Here is an 11,569-nt window from a genome sequence, read left to right as displayed (position 1 = left end):
TATCTGTTCCATCTTTTCAATTTGAAAGGCCTCTTTTGTTTGAATCAGTAACATTTCCCAATAACAATCGATGTATTGAGTTCTACATATGCTGAAAATATGAACAGATGAAGTTGTTAATTGGCAATGCCAACTGCTTTACATTTTTCTGTAAAACAGCTTCTTCATTCAACTAAAAGAACATCACCCAAAAAATAAATAAACTTAGCATTTACTGCAGTTTTACACAGGGACTTTTCCTTAGCCAAAATTCTGTGGTTACAATTTGCGACTCAGTACATTAACTGCGACTCAACAGTCGCCTAAACAAGAAAAACTTCGTATGAGAGACCACACCTACCCAAGTATCTGTTAGATTATATTCCTATTCTTTCCCTTGCCCATGTGGAAAACTGTCATTTCCCACCAATTATCAACATGGTAAATAATTATCCTTGTATAAATATTTTATCATATAAATATGGAGGACTAATTCCAATATAGAGAAAAGGGGAGAGATATTAGGCCGACATACACCCATTTATTAGAAACATTATAAAAGAATAATACTATATGTATATCTATTTATTATATAATTTGAATATATATAAAATATATTATCGTATGATTAAGTATTATTTTATTTTTAATTTAAAATTATCTAATAACATGGTAACATATCATTTATATAATCAAATTATATACAAAAAATATATATATACATAATATTATTCTTGTATATCTACTCAATTAATAACATATTATAAACTTAAGTTTTTGGCCGTCAAATCAAACTATACTAAAATTTAATAGACTAACCCTCTTCTAAACTTTTTTTAAATTTATCAATCAATCTATCCAAGCACTAGCAAAAGAGCACCAAACGCCACCACTTTAATTTTACCAAAATCCCATGACAAGCTATTATCCATTAATTTATTATTATAACTTTTTTTTAACTTATCTATCCTTTGTCCGATAAGATAAGTTAATCACATGAAAACACTTTTAAGAGATGTTAATAAGCTTTTGTGTATTCAAGTTATGACCCAACACTCCTCCCATCATCCATTCCACACAAAGCTAGCCATGGGGAATATTCATTTCAAAAAAGAAGTTACAGTATATTATGCATTTCTTAATCATTCTGCCCACATTCTGGGGCACTCACTTCTCCACAAAAACCACTGATTAATATAATTTAAGTACTAAAAAATAGAATTACTTATCTATTTCAACAGTTCTACCACAAATTAACAGAAATGACATCGCCACCATTGAAACTTATGTGAATATTGTTAGAATAAAGAAGGGACACTCACTGGTTTGAGACATCTAGTTGATAGAATATACCAAACATATTATAAAAATATGATATTGGTAGTTGTAAAAATAATAAAGATGATAAATTGAATCATGTTAGTCAAAAATTGAAATATAAAATGAGAAAAATATAAGTATGAGAATCAGAGGAAAATTTCAATAATAAATACAAAGGAATGAGATGCTTTATAGGCATCCATCTATCGCCTACGGTAATAAATGTAGTTATATTGCCATCTAAGTCTTTAATCTACCGTCAAGTAATTAATGAAAGCCACCGAATATATAATAAATCAATAGTTATAAATAAAAACTGGCCAAACGACTATTTCCCACCCAAGGTATGTTGTATTGACAAGTTTCCCCCCTTTAACGATGGAAACACCAAATACCCACCCATGGCTGTTTAGATTTAACAAAACCCTAATGGTTGTAAATTTAATCTCATTTTCCCCCCTAAAAGTTTAAAAACTAACATTTTTTCTCTAAGCTAAATTTGAAAAGATTGCATTTTCCCCCCTAGGGTTTATTTCCAAACCCTTCCAATTTCCAAACCCTTCTCCGGCGCCATCACCGGCCGTCTTCCCCTCCCAACGGTTTCTCTTCCACCGACGACCCCTCTCAACTCGACCTCAACGCATCCGATGCAGAGAGAAGCCGTCTAGGAAGAGAAATCGTCTTCCCAGACGATGAAAACGAGATCAATCGATCTCGTCTTCGTCGTCTGGAAAGACGATTGTCTTCCCAGATGAAGACGACTCGTCTTCCCAGAGGACGACGAGTCGTCTTGTCGTCTTGTCTTCATCTGGGAAGACGTCATCTTCCCAGACGACGACGACGACTGGGAAGACGAAGAACTTCGTCTTCCCCGACGAAGTTCTTCGTCTTCCACAGCTTCTCCGACTCCGATTGGAAGTCCAAATGGGAGGAAAGAGATCTCCGGAAGGTGAGGATGCTTCGGGAGGGAGAGACCGTCGGCAATGCTTCGGGAGGGTGAAACTACGATTTTTTAAAACTTAGGCTGGGGGGAATTTTAGTTTTTAAAGTTTAGGGGGGCAAAATATATTCTATTTTAGTTTATTTTTAATATTCTAGAGAAAATGATGATTTTACCCTTATCACCGTTAGGGTTTTGTTAAATCTAACCAGTCATAGGTGGGTGTTTGGTGTTTCCATAGTTAAAGGGGGGAAACTTGTCATTACAGCATACCTTGGGTGGGAAATAGTCGTTTGGCCATAAAAACTTTCTAAACTTGAGGTATAATGACTTGATCCACAATTATTATATCAGGTAAGTCAAAGTTTTATAAGTATGATAGAAACTCAAATTAAGGCTTTCACTTTAAAAGTTTTAATACTTCGTTAATTTTGTTAACCTTTTAGGTTTATTAGTAGCAATAATTTTACAAAGCATAAAGTAATATTGGTTGGTAACCAACTCATAATAATTGGATGTAAATAGTAAATCATACTAATGGAAACAAAATATTGAAAACAAAAATTATCATTGACAAGTTATTTATTCAATATTATTTAATTTTAATTCAATCAATTTAATTTATTATTCTTGAGAGAGTAAATTACATTTCCCACCCAGGGTTTCTGAAAATCAATTCTCACCCTTTAAATCTTTTTATGCTAAACTCTCCCACCCAGTATGTAATTCCATTAGAAAAAACAAAAAAAAAACTAACATTAAAAGGATATAAAAGTTATTTAAACTTTTCACATTTAAAAAAAAAATTGACCAATCATCAATCAAATTTTTCCGTCTTCTTTTCTCTTCTTCTCCTTTTCATCATTCACTGACCACCCAAGGTTTTAAAAAAAAAAAATTAAAGGATTCAAGAGGTGGTAACTTGTGATATCTCCAAACCTTGGGAGGGCCATGTAATTTACTCTCTTAAGATTTCATATATGTAGATTTTCCATGAACAGGTTTTATTAGTTTCTTAAAATACTTATAGGTTTGAATTAAATTAGGAGTAAAGTTATCTCAATCCATCAAGGATAAACTTTCAAAAAAAAATAAAAGGAAAACGGGTTTGAGAAAACATACTCATCTTTCCTTTAAAGCTAGCTTGAATGGTAAAAAAAGAAATTTTACGAGAATATGAATTCAAACAAATATGGTTTTTGACAAGGATTTAAGAAGTTAAATATTCAAACGAAGATTACAAATCCAAGAAGGGTGTTGGAAAAGTAATTCTTATATATGCTTAGCGAAAAAAGTAATTCTCATATATTAGCTGAACTTTAATATAAATATGTTAGGATTTTGAGTCAATAAGGCTTGAATTGCTATTTGCCTCAAATGAGCTAAGTTCAAGATGAAAAAATTTCAGTTTTAGCTTGGCGATTCCCCGAACATCTTTGTATTAGAGCTTATCTCATCGATGATTATTTTTTTTATTTTATATAACAATTCTTTTGGATTTGGATAAATTTTTTTCTTCTTCTCTAATAATTTTTTTTTTCTTCTTTTTCTCTAATTCCTTTTTTTTCCTTTTTTTTAAATATTATTATCTACTATTCAAACAAACCGAATTCAATCTCATACTGACCCTTGCCCAGATGGGCTCCGATTTTGTCTACCCTTTGGAAAAGAGGGGCTAGAATAACATCTGCAAATCAATCCAATAAACTTAAGTTGGCCCCTCCTTTGCTTAACGAAGGCCCAACAGCAAACTCAGTCAGTGTTACATAGGAATAGCAATATTATTTTGTTCACACACCCCATCAAAAATCAATTAAAAATCACAGCCTTCTAAGTTAGCATGGCATGTGTTTTCTCTTTTCTCTAATTTCGGCTGTGTAACGCGTTATACTTGTCTATGTATTATTTCTGCATGACATATTTACGTATATCAATTGGCAATAAAAAATCTCGTCAATCCAAATATGTTATAAATATTTTTTCGATATTGTTTATCCACCTTTATTTAATTTTCAATGGTATATAACTTTGTAGTATACGACTCTCAAAACCATCTTATAATGTGGTGTTTAGTTATCAAGATTTAAATATTAATCTGATAATTTATTTTTTATTATTTTTAATTAAATATAATAATAATTTATATTTATTAAATTTTATTAAATATGATAATAATTTATACTTAATAATCTTTTAAATAATATATTTTTTAAATAATTTTTTAAAATTTAATAATCAAATATTATTTGAATCAAATATCCCCTAAATGCAAATATGTAGCCTAATTGGTGAAGAGCAAAATAAAATATTAGATATTGGGAAAATAAGAAGTGAAGTAGCTGATTTATTTATTCCCTCCACGAACAGGGATAATTCTGTAAAGTATTATTTATTACACCCTGAAATTTAAAAAAAAAAAAACAAATGGGGTTTATAATAGGGAAATTAAAATAATTGCCCCAAAGATTAAGGGCTAAACGAAATTACCCCTAAATCTTAACATTAAACGAAAATGCCCCAAAATTACGAAAAGACAAAAATACCCCTCTACTCAAAATCGTCCATAACCACGCGCACAACAGCCAAACACACGAAACTGAAAATTTTGAACACACGATTCGCGCACTCGACAACTCCGATTTCATCCGGCGATTTTTCTAACGTTTCCGACAACGACGATGGACAAAAAGGTTAGTAAAACAACTCTTGTCATCTCTTTATGTATTTCATTTCACGATTTGAGCGATTTGATGTAAAATTTGGGTGTTTTGCGTTAGGGTTTACGGTTAGAAATTTTCGAAGAAAATGCTTGATTGTTTGCTGATTTGGATGAATTATGTTAGGGCTTTTATGTTAGATTAGGTGTAGAGTTGATTGTTGTTGAAATGGAGTTTGAAAAATGAAGTTTGGAAGGTGAAATGTGGTCACACGAATTCGACAGTCACCACGCGAATGGCGCAGTGACCACACAAATTCGTGTGGTCAGAATTCGTGTAGACGGGGAGGTGTTTTGAACTTTTCAAACTTCGTGGACTACACGGAATAGTGTGGTTGGGGGTGAAAATGCTCGTTTTCATCGTGTGGTGGGGCATAGTATAAATTGGAAAACTTTGTGGGCTGGCAAAATCACGATCAACCCCCCGAATTCGTGAGTGCGGTTGACTCACGAATTCGCGTGGTTGACGCGCAAATTCGCGTGGTGGGGCAAATTGCGGTTTTCCAGAAGTTTAATAGCATGCGTTCCTCTTATTGGAATCAGGGGGCAGAATGTAATTCTATTAAATTTTAGGGTTTTTTTAATATTTTTCATATGAGATCAAATTAAAATTTAACCATCTTAAGGTTTTTTGACGTGTAGAATTCGAATTTGATATCTGTTACTAATTGATATTCTAGTGTTACTTCGCCTTCAAATCTTCAAATGAGGCATTAATAGTTATTGTGAAAGGCCAAAAGACTTATTCCCACCCAAGGTTTATTGTAACTACAACTTTCACTTAGGGATTTTAAAAAATCTCAATATTAGTCTATCATTTATTTTCTTTTAGAATTTTTATTAAGATTAACAGTAAAATCATTATTTTATTAATAATATTAAAGAACTATAATTTTATCTTTGTTTTCAAATTTTAAAAATAAATAATTTTATCATAATTTTAATATTTTTAAATTTAAAAAATGATTTTTTTCTCTTATATATTTAGGGTTTTTTTCTTCTATTTCTAGTAACAACGATAGCAACAATGATGGGCACCATCTCTACCCTTTATTTCTTTTGACAGTCTCCCTCCTGAGTAGTCAATGAGGAGATGAGATGTGTCTTTTCTTTGTCTGTAGAAAAGGGAGCCTGCTGACGGGAGGAAAGGGTGGAGATTGATGGCTAGAGATAGAAAAAAACAAAAAAAACTTAGAGATGAGGGGAGTCACTTTTTTAAATTGAAAAAATTAGAGTTGAGATCAAATTTTAGTTTGCAAAACCTGAGAGAATAGGATTAAATTATTAATTTTTAATATTATTAATAAAATAATAATTTTATTTTTAATTTTAATATAAATTAAATAATAAATAGATGTTTAATTTTTTAAAACTTTATGGGTAAAAGTTTGCGGTGGCACTAATCCTGGGGTGGGAATAAGTCTATTGGCCTTGTGAAAACTCATACCTGTGCTTAGTTGGCGTATATATAATTTTCAATAAAACTATATGTACTCATTTTTGATACATAATTTATATACACAAATGATGTGTTATCATATAATTGGATGTTTTTTTAACATATGATGACACATGTTTTAAAATTAACTAATTATATAATGATACATCATTATGTATATGAATTGTGTACCAAAAATGGGTACACATAGCATTTCTTGTGTTGTGTGGCTTCTGTAATATATAAAAAATAGGCACCTTATTTTATTATTATTATTTTTCCTTTTTTACTGCTCTTCCTCTTTTGGAAATTAATTAAAATTGATAAAAAAAATTTTATATAAATTTTTTTAGGCAAACGTATAGCGGTTTCACTTTTATAGGTAAATTTACTTTTAATTCTAAAAATACCCTTTTTCAGTGTATTACGTCACTTCCAGCGATTTACGTCACATTCGATCACTTAAAATTTTCTTAACAAATTTGATAATTTTTTATTCGAACTATCACTAATTCACGTTCTAAAAATTAAAAACATATTTAAAAATTGCTAAACTTTTGTTTAGATTTTAAATACAGATAGTAACGAAAAAATAACATAGATGAGGAGAATGATAAGTGTTAAGTGTAGGGTGTGTGCAGGGTGCGTATAAATAAATAAATATATATATATATATATATATATATATATATATAATATTTAAAAATTATTATTATTATTATTTATATAATTATATTAAATATTATAATATTTATAATATAATAATATTTAATATAATAGATATAAATAATAATAATAATAATGATTTTTAAATATATATTATATTATTATATTTAAATATATATATTTATATATTTATATCTATATATTTATATTTTTTACGCACCCACGCACTCTGTACATACCCTGCACGCACCCTACACTTACAGCATCAGTTAGCACTTATCATTCCCCTCATCTATGTTATTTTTTCGTTACTATCTATATTTGAAATCTAAACAAAAATTTATAAATTTTTAAATATGTTTTTAATTCTTAGAATATAAATTAGTGATAGCTCGAATAAAAAATATCAAATCTGTTAAGAAAATTTTAGGCGATGGAATGTGACGTAAATAGCTGAGAATAATGCAATACACTGAGAAAGGGTATTTTTGAAATTAAAAATAAATTTACCTATAAAAATGAAACCGCTATAAATTTGTCTAAAAAGATTTACACAGAAAATTTTTTGCTAATTTTAATTAATATCCCTCTTCCATACATTTCATTTTCAAAATAATTAACTTGTTATAAGCTTTTAATAGCTTACCAACATTGTTAATTACTTAATTATGTATTTATGTAGTAAATATCCCATGTATTACTAATACAAGAATTGCAATGAAAATCTAATCATAAAAATTTCATTTTTCTGTTCTTTTTTCCTTTATGAGAAAAAACTTGTACATAAAAGAATACCGATAAAACTTTTATATCATTTTTGAAATAAATATATATAATATTATTGAAAAAATACCATAAAAAAATTTATTTTTGAGAGTGAAGATTTTGAAGTAGCATTATACAACATTTTAGATCTATATTAGTCAAACTTTTATATCATTTTTTTTTTTTTTGTTTTAAGATTTTCTTAAACCATGAACTATGATATTAATATTTTATTCAGTCAAATATATATTTTTTTTAGGATGACAAAATACCAAGCAGCCTGATGGTCTGCTTTTGAATGCGCCAAAGCTGAATTTCAAAAAAAAATGCTCAACAACCAATGTAGTTGAAAAAAAAAAAGTGAAATAAAGAAATAGTCCTATGTGTACCATCGTACTTGCAAAGTAATAATAATAAATTTTGAATGCGTAATCAGTAAGTACTGCCTTAATGATAACATTAAAAAATCTCACAGACAACCAGAGTAGAGAAGAGATCATGGGACTATGGCAAAGGTAGACGAGTTCCGTCGCTTCGCTTGCCCTCTGGAGAATTTATTTATTTATGCAATGGATAAATAATTTATAAAAATATATATGCTTTTAGAGTCCCCTCAACTTCTACTTGTCTAGCCTTCTAAGGATATTCTACCGATAGGTACTACTGATTAAATATTCTGTGACTGCACCAATCAAAACTTATCAACACGACACCCTTTGCACTACAAAACATAAAATCTGTCCTTTCTTCGGGTAGGATTTTGAGGATATTTTATTTCAATACTAGTGCAAAAGATAACAAAAAGAGAGAAAGAAAGGAGGTAGATTGCAGAAAGAAACAAGATGATAATTAACTTTCCCAAATTCTGATTTACATGTTTATATGATGAAAAGGAAAAAGCTGTACTCGACGATCGATGCAGATCTTACATCTTTTAATTGTATCTCCCCCAAAAAAAGTCTTCTTTAAACACAAAAAACAATGCTGACTGACTGACTTCGGATCTCAGATGTGGATCTTTCCATATCTCCACTCCACTTGTTGATCTCTCTGTTTATTTTGTATGCTGCAGCCGATATTAGCTTCACAGAAAGGAATATGAAAAGCCGTTAGATGTTTTCACTTATAAAAGATCATTCCAAAACTCTATAGTAAAACCAATTAGCATCATTGAGTAGACTGTCTGCTGTTGCTGGGTTACAAATAGTTTATAAATTGCTTATGATTATTGTTCACCGAGTAACAAATGGGTTGGCTTACAATAGAAATATTAACATTTGGATATTTTTTGAACAAGAGAAAAAATAAATAATTATATAATCTAATTATAAATATTACTTTTGTATAAACAAATTTATACGATTTGTTTATAATGCTAATTCAAAAGTTTGGGAAAATTATATGAGAGATGAATGTTTGAAACATGCATTTGATTTGACCTAAACAATTATGCAATAAGTTTGTTAATATTTAGTAGAAAAAAAAATGTAAGGCTTCTATTTGAGATAGGAGCTACTTATTGTTGATGAATGAGACATCACTCTCAGTGAAATGACAACAATTCTCTTGCCCAACCCTACTGCTTTATGCAATAAAGCGTAATTTTGTTTTTCCACTGTCACAAAACAATATAGCCCAACTTATGAAAACCAACAACAGATTACACATAAAAGCAGAAACCTCAAAAAAGCGGAAGCCATCTAGGATCCAAAATCCCCTTTGTACATGAACATACACCAGTAAAGGACAAAATAAAAACACAGAGAGAAATGGACATACCTAGAATAGAAAAACTTGCTTCAAGGAGCCTTCAAAACTTCAACAAGGACCAACACTTCTACCCTCCTCACTTCCAGATTTTTGCTGCTGTTGTGTTTGTGGTGCTTGATGCTGCGGCTGTGACTGTGCCTGTTGTGCTTGAAGCAGAAGCTGTGCTTGAAGAGGATGTGAATGATGATGATGATGCTCTGGTTCCTGCGGTTGAATCTGATATGGGCTATCAAAACTCCCCAGAGCCAAAGAAGGTGACATAGCAGCGCCACTCATATGGTTAAACCCAGTGGCGGTAACCGACCCAGTTGGGGCATCGAATCCACTGTTAAATCTAACAAGATCTTGTTGCTGCTGTTGTTGTTGTTGCTCATAACTCCTCAACATCTCTTGCTGCTCTCTCGCAGCCACGGCTGCCGCCATTTGCTGAGCCTCAAACATCTGTTGCTGCTGATGGTGTTGATGTTGCAGCTGTGGATCACGAATCACCAGCTGCCCATTATGAGGTGCTCCCGTGGGTATTCCCATCATAGGCAATATGCCATGTTGTTGCATCACTGCAGAAGAGGAGGGATTAACCAAATGCTGTTGTGGCAAAAAGGCTTGGGCTTGTAATATAGGCATCATAGCTTGAGGGCCAATATAAGTAGCCAGCTCTTTTTTGGCGTTATACAGATCACTCTGTACTTGTTTGAGTCTGTGTTGGAGGACCGAGATCAGACCCACACACCCATACACTGGGTCACGAAGGCGAGCCTCGGCCTCGTAAGCTAACGAGTTTACGGCATCTTCTCTCAAGTTGGCACTCAGTTCGTTAAGAAGTTTTGCAACATTACTAGCGCCAAAAACTCTGTGCACGTTTGCGAATTTTTGTGGCTGGTCTGGAGGGAAATAAGGTGCAAAAACACATTCTTGCGTGCATTTTCGACGAAGAAACTTACAAGCTGCACACGGCGAGCTTGAAGAAGACATCCTCTACCAAACTGATCAAAAAATAAACAGAAGTTGGTACACGAATTATTTTGTAAAAAGTTAAAGGTCACAGAAAAAGACGGATAAATGAGGTAAGGTGGGCTTCAACAAGTTATCAAAATCACTCAAAAAAATATACATATCATTGCTATGTGAAAAACCGATATGATAGTATAAACTGATATTAAACAGTTACTTGACCTTACTTTCAAATCCAAATCAACCTCACCGTCAGTTATTTCAAATTTTCAATACTTAATCCTTCCAAGGAGAGAGAAAAAATAATGTGAAAACAAATAGAGATGGCGTCTATCGGTACGTCTTCAAGCACAATCTCTATTAACCTTTCACACGCTTCGTTGTCATCTTGTAATGCAAGAAACTTTTGGTTTACAGGATCCTTCGGGATCCTTTTTAACAAAGAAATAAAAGATTAAGAAGAAATGTAAAGGAAAAAAAAATAAATCACCGAAATCTTCTTGATCTTCGAATCTAAACAGGAAGATCTTTCCATATCAAAACTCAGATTTCCCGAAAATTTAAAAAAAAAAAAAACTGCCACCTATGATATTATCTATACCTTTGATTTTTGTTTAATAAACTTGGTTCAGATCACCGTCTATCTCGGTCCATAACACCTGCAGCAAAACCATATCTAAGAAGATGAAACGTCGACGCTTCGATGGCAATGGTTGCACTTGCAGAGAGTGAATGAGAGAGAGAGCTCCCCGGCCTAGGGTGCGCGATCCGATCTTTGAGTTTTAAGGATCCCAACACAAGAAAAAAATGGAAAGAAATGTTAAATTTTCTATGAAGAAATGAAATATAAAAAGATAAACTAAGAGAGAGGGAGAATGTGCAGAAAAAAGGAGAAACAGAAATGATAGTTTAAAAAGGAGGAGGGGGCAGGACGTTATTTGTATATCTATGAATCCGGCGCCGTTGAGAGATTATGAGAAGGTAGTTTTGACCGTCCGATTATAATTTTATTAATTTTTTTTTT

The 11,569-nt window shown here is 31.6% G+C and overlaps 1 protein-coding gene across 1 annotated transcript; it reads right to left on the bottom strand.

Annotated features, from left to right (window-relative positions):
• Positions 1-8,651: 8,651 nt before the first annotated feature.
• On the bottom strand, positions 8,652-11,569 carry LOC123216861 (LOB domain-containing protein 36-like). Its single transcript, XM_044637477.1, has 3 exons — positions 11,147-11,569; positions 9,604-10,577; positions 8,652-8,906 (listed from the first exon to the last, which is right to left on the bottom strand). Exon 2 carries the CDS (start codon positions 10,564-10,566, stop codon positions 9,643-9,645), a length of 924 nt encoding a protein of 307 aa, XP_044493412.1. The 5' UTR covers positions 10,567-10,577; positions 11,147-11,569; the 3' UTR covers positions 8,652-8,906; positions 9,604-9,642.

This window comes from Mangifera indica, chromosome 1 (assembly GCF_011075055.1).
Source record: "Mangifera indica cultivar Alphonso chromosome 1, CATAS_Mindica_2.1, whole genome shotgun sequence".
NCBI lineage: Eukaryota > Viridiplantae > Streptophyta > Magnoliopsida > Sapindales > Anacardiaceae > Mangifera > Mangifera indica.
This window is presented reverse-complemented; position numbering and strand designations above follow the sequence as displayed.

Excerpts from the sequence above, each read along its gene's own strand:
- LOC123216861 (XM_044637477.1), bottom strand. The coding sequence starts at position 10,566 with ATGTCTTCTTCAAGCTCGCCGTGTGCAGCTTGTAAGTTTCTTCGTCGA.